The sequence below is a fragment of the Gasterosteus aculeatus genome, chromosome 10, assembly GCF_964276395.1.
Source record: "Gasterosteus aculeatus chromosome 10, fGasAcu3.hap1.1, whole genome shotgun sequence".
Taxonomy (NCBI): domain Eukaryota; kingdom Metazoa; phylum Chordata; class Actinopteri; order Perciformes; family Gasterosteidae; genus Gasterosteus; species Gasterosteus aculeatus.
This window is the reverse complement of record NC_135697.1, coordinates 4,400,472-4,421,385: the sequence shown is the minus strand read 5'-3', so window position 1 is coordinate 4,421,385 and position 20,914 is coordinate 4,400,472. Positions and strand designations below refer to the sequence as shown.

General features: G+C 47.5%; 4 protein-coding genes across 9 annotated transcripts; 1 reads left to right on the top strand and 3 right to left on the bottom strand.

The window, feature by feature from the left end:
* Positions 1-1,009: 1,009 nt before the first annotated feature.
* On the bottom strand, positions 1,010-5,417 carry zbtb22a (zinc finger and BTB domain containing 22a). Its single transcript, XM_040189364.2, has 4 exons — positions 5,008-5,417; positions 3,850-4,068; positions 2,962-3,748; positions 1,010-2,424 (listed from the first exon to the last, which is right to left on the bottom strand). The coding sequence occupies exons 2-4, from the start codon at positions 4,054-4,056 to the stop codon at positions 1,307-1,309; spliced, it is 2,112 nt and encodes a 703-aa protein (XP_040045298.2). The 5' UTR covers positions 4,057-4,068; positions 5,008-5,417; the 3' UTR covers positions 1,010-1,306.
* Positions 5,418-5,496: 79 nt separating this feature from the next.
* Positions 5,497-10,320, top strand: scn1bb (sodium channel, voltage-gated, type I, beta b). Of its 2 annotated transcripts, none has more exons than XM_040189371.2 (7): positions 5,497-5,984; positions 6,469-6,589; positions 6,671-6,834; positions 7,462-7,699; positions 7,969-8,110; positions 9,292-9,366; positions 9,766-10,320. In XM_040189371.2, exons 2-6 carry the CDS (start codon positions 6,541-6,543, stop codon positions 9,359-9,361), a joined length of 663 nt encoding a protein of 220 aa, XP_040045305.2. In that variant the 5' UTR covers positions 5,497-5,984; positions 6,469-6,540; the 3' UTR covers positions 9,362-9,366; positions 9,766-10,320. The 2 variants fall into 2 exon arrangements, with proteins under 2 accessions (XP_040045305.2, XP_040045304.2); XM_040189370.2 differs by having other exon boundaries at positions 5,639-5,984; positions 6,459-6,589.
* A 141-nt stretch (positions 10,321-10,461) lies between these two features.
* On the bottom strand, positions 10,462-13,401 carry naxe (NAD(P)HX epimerase). 2 transcript variants are annotated; one of them, XM_040189368.2, is made up of 7 exons: positions 13,204-13,401; positions 12,513-12,699; positions 12,335-12,443; positions 12,114-12,224; positions 11,696-11,806; positions 11,306-11,453; positions 10,462-10,860 (listed from the first exon to the last, which is right to left on the bottom strand). In XM_040189368.2, the coding sequence occupies exons 2-7, from the start codon at positions 12,683-12,685 to the stop codon at positions 10,661-10,663; spliced, it is 852 nt and encodes a 283-aa protein (XP_040045302.2). In that variant the 5' UTR covers positions 12,686-12,699; positions 13,204-13,401; the 3' UTR covers positions 10,462-10,660. The 2 variants fall into 2 exon arrangements, with proteins under 2 accessions (XP_040045302.2, XP_040045303.2); XM_040189369.2 differs by having other exon boundaries at positions 13,266-13,355.
* A 592-nt stretch (positions 13,402-13,993) lies between these two features.
* On the bottom strand, positions 13,994-19,921 carry LOC120826820 (lamin-A). Of its 4 annotated transcripts, none has more exons than XM_040189365.2 (13): positions 19,315-19,921; positions 18,521-18,874; positions 17,241-17,397; positions 16,788-16,913; positions 16,530-16,700; positions 16,297-16,422; positions 15,966-16,186; positions 15,598-15,871; positions 15,342-15,449; positions 15,140-15,259; positions 15,006-15,062; positions 14,656-14,856; positions 13,994-14,574 (listed from the first exon to the last, which is right to left on the bottom strand). In XM_040189365.2, exons 2-13 carry the CDS (start codon positions 18,856-18,858, stop codon positions 14,539-14,541), a joined length of 1,935 nt encoding a protein of 644 aa, XP_040045299.1. In that variant the 5' UTR covers positions 18,859-18,874; positions 19,315-19,921; the 3' UTR covers positions 13,994-14,538. The 4 variants fall into 4 exon arrangements, with proteins under 4 accessions (XP_040045299.1, XP_040045301.1, XP_077936931.1 ...); XM_040189367.2 differs by having other exon boundaries at positions 14,656-14,853; XM_078080805.1 differs by having other exon boundaries at positions 18,521-18,869; positions 19,315-19,579.
* Between the last annotated feature and the right edge of the window lie 993 nt (positions 19,922-20,914).

Sequence of the window (20,914 nt, the reverse complement as noted above, 5' to 3'; positions counted from 1 at the left end):
GGATGGACTCAGTACAAGACGTGTAACAAGAAATACTGCGACCCGATTAAGGGCCCCCCTGCTGTTTGTAACCATGACGATAGCAGACATGGCCGAACACTTTCAAGGTTCACTGAGCAGCTTAATAACTAAAGTGGGAAAAGAAAGCATGAATGCATTAGCCCCAAAAATCAACCCATGATCCATAACTGAAAGCACCTGGAGGCCAATCATCCACCTCAGACGGAGATCCAGGTATCAAAGCGTTGAACTGTGTGCGAACTGAAAAAAACCCTGATTTCAGTTACGTCCAGGTGTACATTTTGTCCCACAGTTAATTGAACACTGAAAAGGAAAGATGCCCAGAGAGGTGGGACAAAAACAACGTCTCCCATCATTGGAAATAATGCTGAGGTAGAACTTTTCAAGGACAGCTGCCGCTAACTTCCCAATTAGCAAGGAGCTCCATCTGCATACGATGTTCCTGCGATAATCGGCCCTGTGGCGAGAAATCTGCATCACACTGGCAGTTTCCCTGCACTCGACGCATTTTAGCATGAACTAAATGTACCAGGAGAGTAGAGTTTGTCCCTCGCCTGAATGGCCACAGAAACTCATATGTGGGAAAAAAAACTTTGATAGAATAAAGTGAACTAAATTGGCCTAATTTAACTGGCTAAAAATAAGAGCCGTGCTGTATGCAATACCAATGCACCTCTTTACTTTAAATGAGTCCCATTTATTGGCTTGTCATCTTGAAAGATATCTGGAACGTTTATGGAATTAATGGAGGATACTTTCTTCACACGGTGTACAAAATGCATCGTGACGGGTTCTGTAGCGTTGAGCAAGAGAGACCTCTGGTGCTTCACCATTGTGCTGCAAAAGAACCGTCAGGTGTGAGCCAGACTCTTCTAGAATGAGCCACGGCACTTTTAAAGGACTTTTGGTGTTAACGAATAGGCCTCAGCTATAATAACCCATAATAAAAAAAAGTTCTTGAATAACCATCAATTTTCTGAGTCAAGACTTTGTGTAAAGAGACACAAATGTGTCGCACAACACATTTATTATCCTAATGTATTAGTAAAAAAGTATATTCACAACACAGATGTACAGCTGACAGCATCACTTAACAAGAATGTGGCACTGAACAATTGAAATGGGACCACTTGATGAAAGCACAGAATTGCTAAACACATTATTATATAATTCGCGGCATGAAAAGTGCAGACAAAAAAAAAAAAGTATGGAACAAAAGCCGCCGCCCATCGAGCCGCCAATGACTTTGTGTCGGATGAAGTCGCCACGTCAGCGTGTATTTGTGTTAATTACCGCTGAAGCTCTCCTCTTTAAAAACATGACTACCGCCGTCCGGGTTTGGGGACTGAGTTCTCAGCTCGTCCACCATCCCAGACACGCTGCCCAGGAGGCCGCGCATCCCCTCCTCCATCTCCCCGTGAAAATCCGCCTCCTCCACCTTCACCTGTCCTCCCGGCGCCAGAAAAGCCTCGCCCTCTTCGAATTCGTAAGCGAAGCCGCCGTCGATGCCCGCCGCGGGTGCGCTCGCGTCCTCGCCGTTGGCCGAGGAGCTGGAGGCCAGTTGCTCGCATCGGGCCTGGTGCCTGAGGAAGCTGTCCCTCCAAATGACCTTCTTCCCGCAGAGGCCGCACTCGTAGGGCCGCAGCCCTCCGTGAGTCTTGAGGTGCTTGGTCAGATGGTGCTTCATCTTGAAGGACTTTGTGCAAACGGGGCAGCCGAAGGGCCGTAGGTTGAGGTGCTGCATCTTCACGTGGCGGTCGCGCATGCTCTTCAGGGTGTAGGCCTTGCCGCAGTGGCAGAAGTGGACTTTGCCCGTGTAGGGGGCGCCGGCGAGGGACACCGAGGAGGACGAGGACGGAGTCGGCGGCGAGGAGGGCGGTGGAAACGCAGACGGTGGAGACGAGTGGCGGCGTGAGGCGGGGGTTGCCGTGCCACCCTGTACCGCGCTGGTGGAGGGCCAGTTGACCTCTGACCCTCCCGTGGTGAAGTCGGGGGACGCAGGCACTAAAGGCCTCTGGGAGACCTGCCCCGTGCCATCTTCGATCTCGCTGTATGTGCCTCGGCCAACCGCCCCTTCTGTGAAGCACTCAAAGTCCGCGTCCCCCTCCTCCCCCTCCTCCTCCTCCTCCTCGTCTTCGTCCTCGTCTTTACTGCAGCTGCCACCCTCTCCGTCCTGCGGCCTCTGCTCTTGTTGGGACCAGGGGCCCGTCTGCCACTGCAGCCGGGCCGACACCGGACAGGCGGAGCCCGGAACTCCTTCAGCGGTTTGGTAAGCGTGAGCGCCGGGCGGGTCAGAGGGGAGGTCTCTTCCTGCCAAACCTCTGTGCACCTTATCCTTCATCTCCTCCACCCTGGCCTTCCCCGCGGCTTGGCCTACACTCTCATCTGAAAATGGGCGGAAGTCTGCAGAATAAATGTAAAAACAAGATCAAATCAAGTCCACCTACAAGGAGAGGTAATCAGTGACCCTGCACATAAAGAACAGACTGGGAACTGAAGGCTGTGGAACTCATTTCTATACCTTGTATTAGGCAGCTTTGGATGAAATGTAACTATCAGAATCTCTGATTTCAATTCTTGGTTGATTTTTTTCTTTTTGATTTAAAAAATGTAGGGTTTTTTTTATTAATAATTAGAAACAACTAATTAGTAATTGATCAATTATTAAGACTTTGGCTCGTTTAATTAATTAAACTTAAGTTAAGGAACGTTAATTCTGTATCCCTGATATCAATGTACTGTATTTGTGATGATATCGACTTTAATCCTTTGTTGGTACTGTATGAAGTCTGCTAGTTGCTGTAGGAAAATCTAAAGCCCTCCGGACCAACTTCTAAATAATTTGACATTTCTTCTAAGAAAAGACCTTCTTTCCCACAATTATATGTATGTTCGAAATATTATTCCTGGTTAAAGTGAAACGTGGCTTTTGCATCGTACCGCAGTGCCCCATTTGCACAAAGCCCGCCTTCTTCTCCGCGGCTGCTTCTCCAACTCCTTCGTCGGCTTCGATTTCTCTTTTCTCCCTCCTCCTCTTCTCTTGCGTCTCATCACTGTCTCCGCCCTCTCGATTCTTATCGAGCAGTCTGCCGCTGCCGGGCGCCACGCCCCGCTGTTGAAACCGGACCTTCTGTTTGAATGCCTCGCCACCGGGGAGCCCCCCGTGGTACCGGCTCCCGCCGTTGTTGCCCGGCCCGTCGTGAGCAAAGTGGCTGCTTTTGGTGTGGCCGGGCGCCCACGCCTCCTCGCAGTTGCCGTAATCACTCGCCGCGCAGCCGGCCAGCGTGTCCAGCTGGGAGTCGGCTGAGTGTTGGGCCGACGAGGACCGCGTCCGCCCCCACCTGGGGAACTGCTGCGGACGTCTCCACGTTGCTAAAGGGGGCAGGGCGTCCGGCTTCCTCTCCTTCCTTCTTCCCTCCCGTTCCAGGTACAAGCAGTCGGTGCTGCTCGGGGACTGCTGGCGGGACGCGGTGCCGGGGTGGGCCGGGGCGGCGGCGGCGGCCTCCCCGGGGCCGACGTCCGCCGAGGGCCGAGGCCTCTTCAGGATCTCCGTGCACTTGTCCACGATGTGCCACATCTGGAGGAAGCTGGCCACGGTGACGTAATTCACAATGTCATCATGCACGATGCTCAGCTGGCCAGTGTAGGCCGAGCTCAGGACACTCTCAAAGGCCACCGGGTCCATGACCGAAGGTAGAGAAACGGTCGTGACATTCTTCAGCAGCACCTGTCCAGAGATAGAAGAGAAGACGTTTTGAAACATTGGGGTGGAGGGAAAGCGGGCGACGCCTCGTCGGAAACGGATGAGTCTGATCCGCCCCGTCCCACCTGGTCGTGGAAGTAAGGCGAGGACGCAGCGAGCACACAGCGGTGGGCCCGAAACACTCGCCCCTGCACCTGGATGGAGAGGTCACACAGCCGGCCTTCCTCCCGCTGGCGGTTGAGATTGTCGAGGACGGCAGCGCGGGCGCCGGGGAAGCACACCTGCACAGTCAAGCCAGCTGGAGCTGCAGACGCACTGCAGGGGGCATCCATGTTCTAACAAGCCTACGGAGAACGACAAAACATTACACAGGACAAAACTGTTATTTATAATATTTTATGCAATTCATTTGTTTGCAGTTTATTTATTGCCGGTCACATTTTTTGAAGGAACGTGCCCTTTGTATCGAGGAAAGTTTTAATTACAATGTGTTGATGATTATAAACCGAGCTGCACTTTTTTGATAGAGACCATACATTGCGGGATTCTTAGTTAGGTGAATGTAACAAATTACAATCCAGCAGAGCTGTAATAATTAGTCATGTAATACTTTGGTTGATCAAGAGAAGGTTCTTAGGGATTATCATAAAAAGGAAAGAACTAAACCAACATGTACTGGGATCTGCCTCGCGGATGTGAACGTTTACTGCTTTAGATTGTCTTATGTGTATGTTTAATATTCTGTGGGGTCCGAATTGTTTTTAGAGCCAAACAAGTACAATCAAATGACTTGTTTTCCCAATTAATACAAACAGTATGTCAAATCATTCTCACAGTCAAACAATATAAAAGCAGTAAATTCTCACGACTAAGAAGCAGGAAAACAAATCTCAATTAATGTATCACTTTTTTAGATGATTGCATTTTAAATTACGTTTTAATTACGTGTCAATAGACCATAGCCAACGTTTAACATAATACATTATCGTTTCAGCCCCATCCTCACATTAAAGTGGGAGGACTGTCAATAAGGATATTGATAAGTGAGCCTTCATCTGACCTGATCACAGCCATTGTAACGTTAGCTCGTTAATGTCAGCTACCGTAAACAATAACACGGTGCGTCACAGAAACAGTCGCATATGAAAAACACTATTATTAACATGTAGTCTGCTAATAATAAAATATGTACACTCCTTCCTGCGTAAAGTTATCTGACCAGCACTCCCTGGTTAGCTTGCAGGCTAGTTAGCGAGCTAACTAGTCAGCTTGGTGTACTGTACCTTTGCTATGTCGGTAAGCAGAGCTTTTGTTTACTTGTATAGAGCGCGCCGCTGGCTATTTGCAGCACATCATCAACGTCCGTGAAGTCCGGATACGAATTAAATTACCCTCGATCGTTGTGTAATAACAATGGAAGCGAGCTCGTGAATGCTAGCAGCGTCAACCAGCTGATGCTAGCTGGTTGACAAAGCAGCGTCAGCGCTCCTCAACACAACGCGAGGGGGTGTTTGGTGTCATCATACTGGCAGGAAAGATCCAATTATTAGTATTAAAATAGCCGAAGCCACAGTGTGGAAAGTTATCGAAAGTTATTGACTGATACGAAGTGACGTGGCCATCGCTGTTGACAGAACGACGCCATCATTAGAGTGACTGGCCACGCCCCCCCCCCGGAGCTCCCTTAAAGGGCCAGTTCGCCTCAACGTCAACTACCCCAGCTGTTAGAGCACTTTGTTGCAAATTAAACGCGCTATAAACGCCAGTTGAGGCCCCTGCAGTGGCCCCGCGAACAGAGCAGAGCTTGTTTTATGTATATAAATGAAAAAAAAACAGCAGGACAGGAGCCCAACCAGTCATCACACACTGCATCCGCTCCGCCGCACGCGCACGGCCGCCTTTCCCCTTCTTTTACCGCAGTGCATCTGCAGCTTTGCTGTGATCCGAGCGACGCAGGTGCCGCTGTGGCGCAGGAAGAAAAACCCTCACCGTTACCGGGGATCGCACGCATCTGATAGATGAGCCTTCTGTTTTTTTAGCGTCTTTTCATGCCCTCGCGCAGTTTTGTCCGCAATGCCTTGGCGAGCGAAGCATCTCTTCCGCGTGCGCGGGGGCCAGTAGATCGCAGCGTCTCCATCACTCAGCTGTCACCGCAGAGGAGGACGGGGTTTTTAATCGTTTTTCCATCTTCTGCTCTGAGGAGGACCGTGAGCTCCGATTTTGGTGATCCGATCAGGGATAATAATTGGCCATCAAATCGGTGTGTATTTAACAGGCCTGCACGGCAGCGCGTAGCCTTTACATTTGTGATCGAAGAGCATTAATTATAAAGGTTTTGCAGACGTCTAGCCCGCAGCCTTCGTGTTGCAAATGATGTAAACTCACTGTAAGACCTCATGTGAAAGAAGACAATGAAATCTCACGGTGTTGATCTGGGTGAACACTGTGTGTCAGATATCCGGATTGTTTCATGTGCTGCTGGATTAATTGAAAGCAGAAAAGGAAACCGAAAAGCATCAGTCATTTGTGGACAAAAAGCAATAGGGTGTTCAAGACATCCTAAACAGATTTAGCCATGCAGGGAAGGCCTGGTACATGTTGCACTTAGCAATGCATGTTTAGCTGATACAGTAGCTTGTGAAACATTTCACCCAGTCCTCTTAAGTACAGCAAGAGAATCATTGCAAATTTCTTGATTACTAAGTGTCATGACAATCACTCCGTTTTAAACAAGTCCTTTGTAGCTCCAGTCCAGGAGCGCTGCTGCCATAGTTGGTCCTTCGTCACATAAACAGCCCCTCCAACATCCGGTGAACATGGGGATGTTGCACGTGATTCTCATTACTCTCCTCTGCTGCTCGTTGGGTGAGTCCACCTACAGCCTCCGTGATGTGTTGTTGCAGCATGTTCAGCCACAGGCGTGAGCGTTTGTCCTGGTTTTCGCAGCACACTGCCGTGGGGCCTGTGCAGAGCCGGACTCTGACACCGAGGCGGTCGCGGGCAAAGGCTTCAAACTGGGCTGCCTCTCCTGCAAGAGGAGGAGCGAGGTGCAGGCGACCGCCACCGTCGAATGGCACTTCAGGGGCAAAGGGGAGGCCGACTTTTATCGCGTGAGTGTGCAAATCATCCGCCCGAGGACGTATTCGTCTGGTACCGGCCCCGAAATGTAAATGATTGTGGAGCGTGAAGCGCTGTTGTGGCCGAAAGAGTTTAGCATCCTGTCCTATAGGCCACTTTCCTTAAGACACGAGCTTTTTATGCATGTATGCTGGACCGTCCACACCCTTCTCTCCCACACGCGTCCTCCCCATAACAAGGTCACGGTGAGGGTCAGAAGCAATCAATCATGATATTTTACACCACAGGGATCATTAAAGCTGATGACACGCAGCCTCGTTGACCTTGTCCTCAGTTGGCCACTGAGTGCGATAACATACATCAGCTTCATATGTGCTTCAGCACAGCATTATCTGGAAATCCAGTCCAACATAGTATATTATAGTTTATGCATTTTGTGAACAGATGGGTGCATGAGGATAGTTACAGACTTTTCAGACTGCTGAATATGATGTTATAGGAAAGTGGCGCTTTTGCTTCTTCCTTTTGAAATTGTGTATCTTTTGCTGTCTAATTGTCATCACCCTAGCACTAAAGACCTACTGTGTAGCTTTTTGTATCTCTCGTTCGCTGACTGTTTTTATCGTTTTTGACGATCCCTGATGTCTCCGTGGCACCAGATCTACACCTACACAGAGGAAGGCCAAAACGTCGAGAGCGACAACTTCATGGACCGCATAGATTGGAACGGAAGCAAGAGGAGCAACGACATCCAAGACGCGTCCATATACCTGCTCAATGTCACCTTCAATGACTCGGGCACCTACCAATGCTTCTTCAACCGCATCCTCTTCTACGACAACTACGAGTACAGCACCGTCATCAGCAAGGTGGTCCACCTCACCGTGGTCGCCAAAGGTAGGCGCTCCGCTGTCCGACGAATGGAGTTTGTGCGTTCAGGATTTACCCCGATAGAGATTAAGATATATAGATTCCCCCAGAGCGAAACCTTGACCAATAAGAAATCAGGAAGAAGACATTTTTGACGAGACAGCCTTCTGTTAAGATGTCAGCTGCATAACGTCTTCAAACTTCCTCTTATGAGAGGAAGTACCTTCATGTGTTTATCAGAACTTTCCCAATAAGGCCTGAATGTTTCAGTTGTTTGGTGTTGTTCATGTCGGCAGCCACCAGAGGAACGGCGTCCATCGTGTCCGAGGTCATGATGTACGTGTCCATCATCGGCCTGCAGGTCTGGCTCCTCATAGAGATGATATACTGCTACCGGAAAATATCTGCAGCCGGGGAAGAAGCCTTACGAGAAGCAGCGTAAGTCGTTTTTCTTGCAGACTTTCTGCAAGTGTTAAACTCCCAACGTTTGAAAACCTTGTAACGATTTTAGTTTTATTATATATAGGATTCTCTGATTAATGCATATAAAAGTAGCTAAACGTTGCTGTGGTGCAATGGTCAGTTCTTGAAAAGCAGACACTTTGGAGATGCAAGGTTTTTATCCAGATTAACATTGAAACCTTATACAAGTACATGTGTTGTTTTGCTCAAAGTGCAGGGTTTTTAAAGCAAATACCCTCATTGATATTTGAGCAGAGCAGAAACAATATATTCCGGCATAAACACAAAACGCAGGCTACTTTCATTTAAATCTGAAGCTAACCTACTGAGCCGCTATAGAATGGAAGCACTTTATTTAAATAAGCTCAAATACATTCTAAGCACTTCCATACTGCAATTTACTGTTACCTGATATATACTGATATATTGTTTGGGCTCTAATGCATGTAAAGTTTGAAACAACACACAACTGGAAAAAGACCCGGTTTCACGACTTTTTCATGTGAATCTGCCAAAATGTTCCTGTGGACTTTGATGCAAAACATTTGCATTAGAAAGCTTTGCGATCGTATTAGCTTAATGGGAAGGAAACCAGAGCGATGCCAGTTTCCATTCTTGCAGCACTCCACTTTTCTTCAAAAAGGAGCGACCTCTTTGTTTGAGTACACGTTAATCTACTGTCCTGTTGGATTTAAGGGATAACCGCCTGCTTAACTGAAAGTGTGCTCGCTTGCTCCCCATCAATCTCTGCAGTAAATAAAGTACAAAAGAATATGAACAGGATATAGAAAAATGCTCGCTTTGAAATGTGCATTTCTGAATGAATACTGCCTTTACTTTATACCCGGTCTCTTACAGAACTTATTTTGAAGAACATCAATGTTTCCATCTAGTTTGTGTCTTTTCACTTGTGTGTCTCTTTGTCTCACACTCCCCTTTTCTGACTGTTGGTCATGTTTTCGTCTTGTTCGTCCCATCGTGTCATCCTCCTCAATAGTAAAACCCAAAACCTTCCTCCTGTAAGTCAAAAAAGGAACAAAAATCGGTCTCAGTTGTGACGTTTGTTTGTTCTTTATATTTTTCACCCGTTTGACTGTGCTAAACTTAAACGTTTCACATCGTTTCACAACATTGTTTTATTCTCTTTCTCCTTATAGCAATGCTGAATACTTAGCGATCGCCTCGGAAGGTAAAGATAACTGTGCAGGGGTGCAGGTCGGAGAATAGCACAGGTACGTTTGTGAAACAATTATTTCCATAAACTGCTTTCCAGAACTGGATATGAAACTTTGTCATTTGGTTCCAGCAAAGCCGTGTCATCAACTTGTTCTTTAATCAGGTCAATGGTTTTATGATTTAACTTCTTCAGCTTTAACTTTACTATGCAAGGAATATATTTGAACATACACTATCTCATGCTTAGTATGAAGTTAAATTAATTGATGATAAATATATAACATTTGGATTTTTTGTGTCAATTAATACTCAAAATGCTTTGCTTCATTTGTTAAATGAAAAGGGGGATTTGGTTGTAGATTTCTCAAAAGTATCCCACAAAAGTCAGCAGCATAAACTGGTAAATTTGAATCTGTGCTTCAAAATCCTTTAATAAATGTTGTCTTTATCTTCAGGCTTCCAACGTGGACTAAAAACATCCTTCCATCGTCTGACCTGCATGTGGACACCTTTGGGAGCAAACTCCTCTTCATAACAAGCCTTTAGTTCCCTTTTTCCCTGACAAAGCTCCCCCATGGAGATGATGTACAAGGAGAGCATGGTGCCAGCACCGTATTTAGTCTTCTGCGCCGCAAAAGCATGTTCTGCACTTATTCCAGAAGTCCATTATGCATTCATGAGCCACGTTGTCGACGGCATACATCGTACATACATTATTTCTTTAAGTATATGTAGTCTCACATTTATATTTGACGTAAGTGGTATTATGGGCGTCTCTTGCACTTCACAAGGCTGATTGTCAAAGAGGTTTTTACTGAATCATCACCAACCGATGTATGAATAATGCAACACACACTACATGTATGGAAATTTGATTAAATAAAACAGAAGGTGATGAACTATGACGGACTGTACTTACAGTTGCTAGTTGTACATTCAATGAAAACTTAAAATGTACTAATAAAAAATGAAAAGTTCACATGATACCCGATTCACGTGAGAAACGATAACTCAGGCAACCGCCAATCAATTTCTCTGTTGTGCGTCTCTAAGGCAACCACCCCGTTAAAGCGTTGTGTTTTCACATGAACAAAGAGTTCTCAAGAGTTAATGAAGCTCAAATTTTAAACACCATATTGAACGTACAGCCATTAAATTATTTTCATTTATTTGATTTGTCTCCAAAGGTTCGACAAGACACCGTCCTCATGCTGGAGTTAGAACACCACTACATGAGAAGATACACACGTTTACATGTCTGTGAGGGTCAAAGTAACCGCAAACCAGCTACGTGTTAACTGGTGAGCGTTAAAAGCTCCCCGGCGACTCTCCTCCTCAGCGCGTCCTCATCTACAGCTTTAACACACAGTCCAGGCCGGGGTACTGGGGCAGGTTGAGCTGGTACTTCCTCTCCAGGCCCGGTGGCACAAAGCGGCCTCCCAGGAAGTGGTATCGTCCTCTGAAGAAGCGGGCGGACTTCTTGGGAGCAGTGAGGGAGATGAGCATGTCGGGCTGCAGTCCGTCTGCGCTGCCTTGCTCCACATCCCAACCTAGGAAACATAATGACAAAAACGAAGAGGATTATAGAAACCCAGTCCAGGCTTCCGCTTCTACGCGGGAGAAGAAGTGACTATCAAGATCCCGGTTTTTAGTCTTTGGCCGTGGTCTAATGATCGCACTACAGGAGAAGTGAGCGGGCCACTGAAAGCAACAGGGTTCTTCCTTTCTGGAGCATTAGCAGCCTTTTTTTATGCAAATCCAGCCAATATTTTTGATGTATTCTACAATGGTCACAGACTGATGAACGACCATATAGAAATCAACTGGACTTGCCAAATAACCGATTCATCCAAAGCAATAATTTGATATCCTAGCATGTACATTTTGAACTTTCTAAATTTTGTGTATTTCAACATAATAGGGAATTCTACCCAATTACGGGATTACGTTTCGATTCATGGGGAAGTCCATGTTGTGCGGCGAGTGAGGACTGACCTGAGGGGATGTCGATGCTCGCGACGGGGACCGTCGTCTTCTTCAGCAAGTCCAGGATGGACCCAAAAGGCTCTCGCACCTCGCCCTTGAAGCTGAAGCCGAAAATGGCGTCTATCACCAGGTTGTAAGCCTCGTCCATCACTGCGGCCTGAGAAATCAATGTCATTGTTCATATGTTGCAGATGTGCACATTGGAAACACAAGTAAATGATTCTGCCTCATTCGTCATCGAGAGCACGGCAGGCGTTTGGTCTTCTGCAGTACAGTCGCCAGCCCTACTTCCCCCACAGCGAAGTGCAGCCTCATTGGGCTACGGGAGGAATAGAGTAGCTGCATATTAAATGCCCACTCCTGAACACAATGAAGGGTCTTTGCTCCCTGCTGTAATACCTCAGGCATCTCAGTCAGGAAGGGGATCTCCATTTTCTGGCACTGCGTGGTCAGGCCCTGGAACAGAGGCTTGTTTGGCCTCTTCGGGTACAAGATGGTGGGCTCGTAACCCTCCAGGACGAGAAGAGTTGACAGACACAAGTTAGACACGGCAATGTTAATCACCAGGTTTGTAAAGGGTTCAAGGGGCGTGTGATGTCTTGGGCGTGGCTCAAAGCTGCTACTAAGGATCTGGTTGTCCTTCAAGGCTCTTCTGTGAGCACTACTTAACCACCTGCAGTCAGAAACCGGCCAAACCATTCAAGCCTCTGATCGTTACTTTGCAAACATTTTGTGTGGTTCCTTTGGACAAAAGCGAGTGTTTCTGAGCTTTGGAAAACCTCTCTTACCCAGCGTCCCTCAAGTTAAGGGCACTCACAAAGAGTTTAAGATGGCGTGCACAGACCAAGCCGTCACCTCCGTTGTTACCAGGTCCACAAATCACCAGCAGAGAAGGTCTGGCTTTGACCAGGGAGGTGATTGGATAAGCCTGTCAGGAAGAAAGAAAACTGAACAAAACTAAACCTTCATTGTTAACCCGGTTCTCCAGGTAACACACATTTTTTAAATTCTAAATAAGAGCCCAGATGGACATCTCACCCTGGCGATGGCCGTGGCACAGCTGAGTCCAGCCAGCTCCATCAGCTGGTCCACACTGAAGCCGTACTCACTGAAGAGCTCCTCATCAATGTGCTGAGCCTCCTCCTGCCTGCGGGGAGCATCAACGGGTCAGTGTGGACAGTCGATTCGCACACACACACAAGATGTAAAATAGTACCCAAGGTATTTGATGGTCTTGGCCATGGTGGATGCTGGTCTGCTAGTGAAACAGTCCTTCTTGTGGTTGTTAGCTGCAGCAGACAGCGCACATGTCCCCGTCTGAGCGAGGACGGACGCGGCCCTTGAGGTCACCAGGAAGCCGATCCCAAGCAGAGCCCGCGCACTCAACATCCAGGTGATCCAAACTGCTGGGACAGAAGGGAACGCAGCGATGTACCGCGAACTGAAGGAAGTCCCACATGGATCCCATGACTTCACGGGCGGATTAAAGTGGAACTGTGGAGCCTGTGAGACACGACGCCTACAGGCTGCGTTCAGACTTGACCTACATTCTTATTAAAAGAGGTCAAGTTGAGCTTTGGGAAATTGTAAACAACATAGTTGTCTTTTATATTTAACATTAAAGACGGTCTATAAATGCATAAATATTAGGCCTACATTTGGTATTTCATTTGTAAGAAAAGACACATCAACATTTGTGTTAATCAACATTGCAGCGGTGGCGGTGTTAGATTGCGCCATGATTATTCAATTCATTTTCTATAGCACCAAACCGCAAATGTGCCTCAGTGGGCTCTACAGTGTGCACACATGTGACGTCATCTGTCCCCGCGTAAGAGGAGCGGGGTCCCGGTTGCTGGTTTGCTGGAGCTCGACTGTCTAATAGACACTTTATCGATGACACTCACCAAATGACAGCAGGCCGTTCTTTAAACAACTTCACGTGCAACGATGCTACGCCACAACTTACGGATCAATACTGCACGGATAAAAAAGGTAGGACACGGTGCGACGGCACTTGTGGACCAACGGTGTCTCTCACTTCCGGGTTTGAAATGAGGTAAACACGGGTCTGATTTCAAAATAAAAGTCTCATCTGTAGGAAAACACGTGCGGGGTATTAAATGTTGTTTTAAGCAGGAATAGACATGGAGACCGAATTTACATATTTATTTAACGTTAAGTAGAGGTAGAAATACTACAGAAAAGCCCGGATTACTTGTTACTGGGTAAAGTGAAAATGAGTTGTTATTTTTTGCTCTTAAATTGCGTGTAAAACACCAGTGGACTATCACACAGAATGACCAATTTCAGCGTGTTGTATTGTTTTTACGTTGTAATTTTGTAAATTTATGTTTATTGAATCGACACGAAGGCAACAATTTATTGTAGCTAACAAATGAATCTGAAAATAAATTAGATGTTTTAAATACAGGAGAAAGCTCCCTCGAGGTAACTATAACTATATGTATAAAATGTTTTAAGAAATGCTGGTTTATTTGCACACTATTATGATGTGTATTTTATAAATATGATATTAACTTTCCGTTGTTTCAATACCAATGCTCCTGTGTGTGAGACCTATATTCTGAAGTAAACCCTTTCCTTGGGTTGATTAAATTTTGATTTAAATAGACAGCTGCAAAATATCAAATATCTACGTTTTATGAGGACCAATTAAATAAAAAAAGAATTACAGACAGTTTATCACATATATTTAATCCCACAATTAAAACAGCCTGTCCATCTTAATATTTTTGTACTTTTGTAAGACTGCAAAGTACTTTGTCTATCACATCATTATTGTAGAAGAAGGCAGGTTCTGAAAAACATGCTTATCGACATCAGCAAAACAACACACCACATTCTGCAGATTCGTAACAAGAAACTTTAGAAGCTAGTTCTAATGAAACAAAAAATCTAAATAACTAAACATACATGAATACTGCAAGCCTGCTGCATGTTTACGTTCACAGAGTGTACATCAGATCTAACTAGGATATTGCCATAAGAAAGTGTGATTTTATCTGTCACTTTACTTTTTTAATCACCTTACATATTCCAGAAAATATTTCATAAACATGCCTATTTACATTAGAAAAAAGCAGTATAAAGTTGTGTTGCATACAGTAATTGTAAATGATTCCTAAAGGAGTTAACTGAACTTAATTACTAAAACTAGTCACTAAATACGTATAACAATTAAACACTGAAGGAGTTGTTTCAGCGTGGATCCAGGTGGCTCACATAATTGGACACTTCTCCATTCTGGCTCCCGTCTAAGAGGAAAGATCGACACAGTTAACATCATCTGAATCAATTTGAAACGGTCAATGAAACACTGCTGCTACGGTGCCCACCTTGCGAGGGGTGCTGGAGCTGAACACGTAGGAGTGAGGCAGTAGACCCTCAGAGATCCCTCCGCTGCGGAAGGAGCGGGAGGCCGAGCTCACGGAGCAGTTGCCCCCAGGTTTATCGGAAAGAAGTCCGCAGGAGCCGCAGACCACCGTCCGGCTGCGCAGGTTGTACTCCCCGTCTCCACAGGTGCTGTGAGCCACCTGCTGAGGTCGGGCGTTAGTGTTGGAGCGTTTCAGGAGAACACATTCTGAAGGCACGCTTGACGGAAAAATGCCCCAAAACACTCAGGCGGGATGGTTTTATTTTGAAAAAAGCAGACGGGATATATTCAGGGGATGCAGAATTCTCCTACCATGTCGTCCTCTTCTTCTTCAAACTGTGTGCGAGTGACCTTCCTCATTGCCATTTCCTGGAGGAAAAAGCTCAGTGTAAAATACAACGAATGAAGAGAGCTTAATGTACAAAAAGTACCACGAGTCAACACACCTCTCCGTTGGCGCTGATCAGGGTGGTCTGGAACTGGTCTCCGGTGCCCCAGGAGGGCTGAGTCTTCCACACCAGGTCAGAGGGAGGACTGTGGGTTCCACCAGCACCAGATGCCCAGATCTGTCAGCCGGGTCAAAGGTACAATTCAGGCTGAGTGACCTGTCACTGTCTTTGTGGTGTGATTGTGCTGAGTGCCGCTCACCGTGACCCTCTGGCCGCCTTTCAGGGTGAATTTTACGGGGAACTTGAAGATGATCGGAGCTCCGGACCCCACCTGTCGCTTCACCTGCCAATTCCCCATATTCTGATCCTGGTGAGTTGCATAAAAAGTCAGGGCATCGAATCATCCGAGCATCATTCTCCGAGTCTGATTTGGCCTCCAGTGACAATATGAGGAAACTACTCGTATTTTGAAAAGTCAGTGTGCAATTGTGACTGATCGGATCTTAGCATCTCACCTCGTCCGATTTGTTGCTGAGTTTGACGTATTTCCCGTCCATGTCCACCTCGTCCACGGTGACCCGCCCGCTGGCCGAGGCCTGCTGGGCGATGCGAGTGCGAGCGACGGCTCCGCCTGCGATGCTCGAGGCCTCGCTGTCGGTGTCGTTGGGGCGGCGCCTCTTTGCTGGAGTGCTTTGACCGCCGTAGTGGACCGAGCGAGACTGGACCCCTGAGGTCGACGAGCGACTCCCCGCCATTTTGGCGGGCGGAGGGCTGGGGGAGAGACGCAGCCTAGGAGGACAAACACGACAGTGTGAGACGAGGAGAAGATGTCTGACAACTCTGTGGCACAGACGAACGGCGAGACTCTTGTTGGACATCATACCTCTGCTCCTCTCCCTCCAGCAGCTTCCTGTACGCACATATCTCCATATCCAGAGCCAGCTTGACGTCCAGGAGCTCCTGGTACTCATCCAGCTGCTGTTGCATTCGCTGCCTCATCTCGGCCATCTCCCTGTCTTTCTCCCCCAGCAGGTGGCGGGTGGTGTCTCGCTCCCGAGACAGGGCATCCTCCAGGTCCCTGAGCTTCGCCTCGCGGGCCGCCAGCTGGGCCGGACAGAAGGATAAGACAGTTATTTCCAGATGGAGCTTGGGCATACTATCATCTTGCACAAGTCACTATAAGAACTGTGTGATCGTTTTTTTCTTCAGGTCACCTGTTTCTGCAGCTGGCTGAGCTGACTGGACATGGACTCCAGGCGGATCCGAGTCTGCTGCAGCTCCTCGTGTGCTTCCCCGACCAGGTGGCTGCTTCTGTCCGCGGACTGACGAGCATTTTCCAGCTGCCACAAAGAAACGACGAAACCAAATTGTAGTGCGGATCTAGCTCCGCTTCATCGGAGCAGTTTGGGGCTTCCAGGAAACAATTGTTTTAAAACCGATCGTCTACCTTTGAGTTGTAGGTCTTCTCAATCTCCTCTTTGTACATTTTGATCTGCAGTTCGTGTTGGCTCCGCATATCCGTCAGCGCCTCGGCCAGCTTACTTTCAAAGTCCTGCAGGTGGCCGTTGTCCATCTCAACCACACGAGACTCGTGACGCCGCTTGGTCTCCCGCAGTTCCTGTTGGAGAATCACACAAACGACTTGACCCAAAGCTGATGTGATACACATTTAAGTTGAAGGAGAACATTTCTCAGGGAGTCTGACCTCAGAGTGGAGGTTCCTCGAAAACTCCAGCTCCTCCTTGAGGGTCTGGATGCGATTCTCTCCGTCCACCCTCCTCAGCATCTCGTCTTGCAGCTGCTTTTTGGCATCGGCCAAACTGGTATCCAGCTGTGACAGCACAACAGGATCAGTATATTCTCCAGGAGTCGAGAGGCTGTTCTTTAATCAAAAATATCTGAGCTCCAGCGGCCATGAAGGCAAAGATAACCAGAATACTATCTTTTCCTTTTACTTAAAACTACACTAGAGAAACTTCCAAATAAAGTAAGATAGTGGTTAAAAAAGCTAACATTGACGATCACAGAGTAGAAAAAAAACGCAGGGGCGTGAGGCACAAACGAAGAGCTGGTGAGCTCGTAGGCCGACTCATGAGAGAAAGATTGACCCCAGATGTGTTTCCGCGGAGCCATAAGTTGAGCGTGGGTCTGACTGCACCTTGGCGACCTGCGCCTTCAGGTCCCTGTTCTCCACGTCGAGGCTTCGTTTCTCGCCCAGAGCCGTCGTCAGCGACGCATCCTTGGAGTTCAGCAGAGCCTCCAGGTCTTTGAGCCTCTGCAGCGCTGCGGCCAAATCAGACTCCTTTTTGGTGTTCCTGCAAAGACTGAGGTGTTAAGTTTCATCTTCCTAAAAGTGTTTATGAACGTCTACAGGATGTCCCACCAAACAGACGTCCATTTCGCTTTATAACTTAAGGGCTGAGTGGAGTTGAGTTACTACAGTTTCCTTCACGCACTCAAATAAAAAAAAATGTGGTCTATTTTTAGATAAAGGATGTAGCCCAGATAGGAACGGGAAAGACCTGGGTCTATATGACTCATAGGCCACAATGATCCTCGCCCCATCCCATGGACGCGGTCGCCACAAACCACAGCCGTTGCTGTTTAGCCGAGGGGCTGCCATGGCAACGGCTCGGCTTTGCCAAACACACGTCGGCCTGTCCTCTCAACATTTATGGAAAAATAATGGAGGCAAAGAGTTGGAGCCCTGCAAACACTGCCACGTACTGTGTGCATTGTGATTACTGTGGCGAGGGGGGAGAGGCTGGGGAAAGGGTTAGTCATCGGTGGCTGGATGTGGCAGCGTGGAAAGGAGGCCGAGTCCAGGTCCCACGTCAAACTGCAGTGAGCAAGGAGGAGGGTATGCGGAGGCCAGGGAGTGGCCCCCGAGGCCCGCATCGCCTATTCAGGGCTAATGAGTAACCGGGTTCTGATGCTCTGCGCTACATGCTGACACGTTTGACGTGTCTCGTGCTTTAGGGAAAAATGGAGGCCTTTAACGGAGGAAGATTTAACGGGAAATTGGGAGGCTCGAGGCGATGCGATTGCTGGAGTACACCACGCTGATTAGTTTTATTTTAGACCAAAAACCAGATAATCAGTCAAGTGAAGCATGTTACACAATGTTTGCTCTGTCTGCACTTTAACTCTGACTTTTAAGCGAGTTACATAACTATGTCTGTATAAAGTTTGCTAACATTAGCCACCACTTGGCAAACCACGTGCTGCTGCAACAGCAAAACTGTTCAATTCTTTAGTTTTACGTTGATCTAGTGTTGCCTTGATTGTAAAGAAAGTACATCTCACAGACATACATGGGCGCTTTTAAGGGATTCAGGGGCCTTAAGGTGCTGAGACACTCCTGATCCATGTGATCCACAGCTTGAATGCATTCCGCCTCCACTTGGATTTGGACCGGAGCGAAGTGCTGCCACCCACCTCGCCTTCAGCTCCTTGTAGTCCTCCCGCGTCTTGCCCAGCTCCAGCTGCAGACGCGCTCGCTCTTTGGCCACGGCGTCCAGAGTCTGCCGGGCGTCGGCCAGCTCGGCCTCGTAGGCGGCCTTCAGGCCCGTCAGCTCGCGGCTGACCTCGGTCTCCGACTCGGTGATGCGCAGACGCAGGCCGGCGTTCTCGCTCTCCAGGGACCGGACCTTGTCGATGTAGACGGCCAGGCGGTCGTTGAGGTTGCACAGGTCGTCCTTCTCCTGGAGCCGCGTGATGCGGTTGGGCGACAGCGGCGTGCTGCCACCTCGGGGAGTGTTTTTGGGTGTCGCCATTGCAATTCTATCTTTCCTGACGTAGAAGACAACTTAATTATTATGAAAGGTTCTTCGTTTAATGGACAACAAAGGGAGAGGATTTATCTAATGGGATGTACACGTGCAGCCAGTGGCGTTGGCCTGTAGAACGTGAAGGCCGTATCAAGAGGGTGGAGGAAGTTGATAAGATAAGTGAAACACATGCCGAGTCCATCCAAGGAGATTTTTTCATTTAAGGCAAAGTGCTGGTCTGTGAGTTTAAACAAGTCATGACTGAAAGTTTAGAAATGGAAAAGGAAACATAATTCTCTGTGAGCGCCGCAGTGTTTCCAGGAACGCACAACTCTTTTGAGCGCAGTGAGAAAAAACATGCAAAATACAAAGAGCACAAATGATCAAAAGACAGGGGAGGGGTTGTCCACCCCACCCTGAAATAAGTGGAAATTCTGCACTAATAATGACAGAAAGGTTTACCTTTTAAGTGCTGGCCAGAAGAAGTTAAAATCTCTGCTCTTGTAGACTTCTCTGTATTTGTCTTTTTGTTCCTCCTCTTAGGTCTCCAGCACCGATCGGTCTTTGACTGAGCTGTGTGCAAATCCATCTGCGGGTGCCCATATAGGAAAGAATGAGATGGGAGGAGAAAGGTTGGCCTCATGTTTGGCACTTGGGTGGTTATTCCTCTCTCTCTCTCTCTCTCTCTCTCTGTGTCTCTCTTCCATGTACTGGGTGTGCAATCTGAATGAATGAGTCACCCGTTCCTCAAAGAAGTGCACGACACCATGTGATACATGCAAGGGATCACTTTAAGGGTCGAGTTCTATTCATTGAATGCGTTTGCATCGTTCAAACTTAATATTCTGGAGCCTGAAGCCTAATGTGGTTTCTTGTTTGTTTACCCCTGAGTCAGCGTGGTACTGTTGAACGTGAAGAGGATCTAATCTGGCTTATTTAACTTAGAAATGTCCCATTCAACAAACCAACGGACCTTGAGGTCCTTTTGATTTCATCTGTTGTGTTAGGGAACGCACCTGGGCTGAGGCGACGCTAGTTCAATTCTATTCTCTTTATTGTAAACTCTGCGGCTTCAATGAAGCGGGAGGAACAAGCTGATACTGAATATACCGTGAATAGTATAATAGGATTTAATTATCAATTCATTTACATGATTATACCGTAATCAGCACACATCCCCAGCAGACCATGCAGGCGCGTGCACAGACAGACCCCTAGTGGTGCTCAAGCGCCTGCCCTTTTGCCCCAGATAAGAAAAGTTTCTTTTTTCTTCTTCATGTTAATTATTTTCTTCATTCATGAATATTTAAGAATAAAAATGACTCCCTATGTCATCATTTCCTTCCCAAATGTGTTTTGATATCTGACGGGTCATTTATTTCAGTTCTTGTGAGAATTTCACCGCGACATGCTCGCCCCGCCCCCCCTCCTCCTCCTCCTCCTCCTTCTCCCCCCTCCTCCTCCCTCCTCCTCCTCCTCCCTCTTCCTCCTCCTCCTTCTCCCCCGCCCCCCTAATCTCTCCTCCTCCCTCTTCCTCCTTCTCCCCCCTCCTCCTCCTCCTCCTTCTCCCCCCTCCTCCTCCTTCTCCCCCGCCCCCTCATCTCTCCTCCTCCTCCTCCTCCCTCTTCCTCCTCCTCCTTCTCCCCCCTCCTCCTCCTCCTTCTCCCCCCTCCTCCTCCTCATCCTCCCTCCTCCTCGTGAAGTGCTGAGCGACAGGTGATGACTGTTTGTGAAAATCCCCGACGTTGTTTGGTGAACAACATTAGCAGCTTCAGGACACCTTCTAGCTAAAAGAGACCATTCAGGTGGACGTCGTGATTGATGTGAATGAATGAGATGGTGCGAACTTCTCGTGCTCGGTCAACGAACGTGATGTTTACAATGCTGTGTGCTGTTTTCTGCGGCAGCTTTTAACTTATTCATAGCAACAGCACCCTCGAACTGTAACAGTATTGATGATAAAGTACAGCCTCTCGCACCTTATTGCTTAAGTTTTGTCTGTTTTTAAGTGTTTTGTTAACAAAAATAAATATGTAAGTTAAAAATATCCCACTGTATTTTT

What these genes read in the sequence shown, in the direction of transcription:
- zbtb22a (XM_040189364.2), bottom strand. Translation starts at nt 4,056, where the DNA reads ATGGATGCCCCCTGCAGTGCGTCTGCAGCTCCAGCTGGCTTGACTGTG. An exon ending in CGCCTTACTTCCACGACCAG is followed by an intron (nt 3,749 to 3,849) that starts GTGGGACGGGGC and finishes ATCTCTGGACAG; the next exon opens with GTGCTGCTGAAGAATGTCAC. An exon ending in TGTGCAAATGGGGCACTGCG is followed by an intron (nt 2,425 to 2,961) that starts GTACGATGCAAA and finishes TTTATTCTGCAG; the next exon opens with ACTTCCGCCCATTTTCAGAT.
- naxe (XM_040189368.2), bottom strand. Translation starts at nt 12,685, where the DNA reads ATGTTGAGTGCGCGGGCTCTGCTTGGGATCGGCTTCCTGGTGACCTCA. An exon ending in AAGACCATCAAATACCTTGG is followed by an intron (nt 12,444 to 12,512) that starts GTACTATTTTAC and finishes TGCTCCCCGCAG; the next exon opens with GCAGGAGGAGGCTCAGCACA. An exon ending in GTGCCACGGCCATCGCCAGG is followed by an intron (nt 12,225 to 12,334) that starts GTGAGATGTCCA and finishes TCTTCCTGACAG; the next exon opens with GCTTATCCAATCACCTCCCT.
- scn1bb (XM_040189371.2), top strand. Translation starts at nt 6,541, where the DNA reads ATGGGGATGTTGCACGTGATTCTCATTACTCTCCTCTGCTGCTCGTTG. An exon ending in TCTCCTCTGCTGCTCGTTGG is followed by an intron (nt 6,590 to 6,670) that starts GTGAGTCCACCT and finishes TGGTTTTCGCAG; the next exon opens with CACACTGCCGTGGGGCCTGT. An exon ending in CCTCACCGTGGTCGCCAAAG is followed by an intron (nt 7,700 to 7,968) that starts GTAGGCGCTCCG and finishes TCATGTCGGCAG; the next exon opens with CCACCAGAGGAACGGCGTCC.
- LOC120826820 (XM_078080805.1), bottom strand. Translation starts at nt 19,495, where the DNA reads ATGAGGCCAACCTTTCTCCTCCCATCTCATTCTTTCCTATATGGGCAC. An exon ending in AAGGCGGCCAGAGGGTCACG is followed by an intron (nt 15,260 to 15,341) that starts GTGAGCGGCACT and finishes CCCGGCTGACAG; the next exon opens with ATCTGGGCATCTGGTGCTGG. An exon ending in GCTCCAGCACCCCTCGCAAG is followed by an intron (nt 14,575 to 14,655) that starts GTGGGCACCGTA and finishes CTTTCCTCTTAG; the next exon opens with ACGGGAGCCAGAATGGAGAA.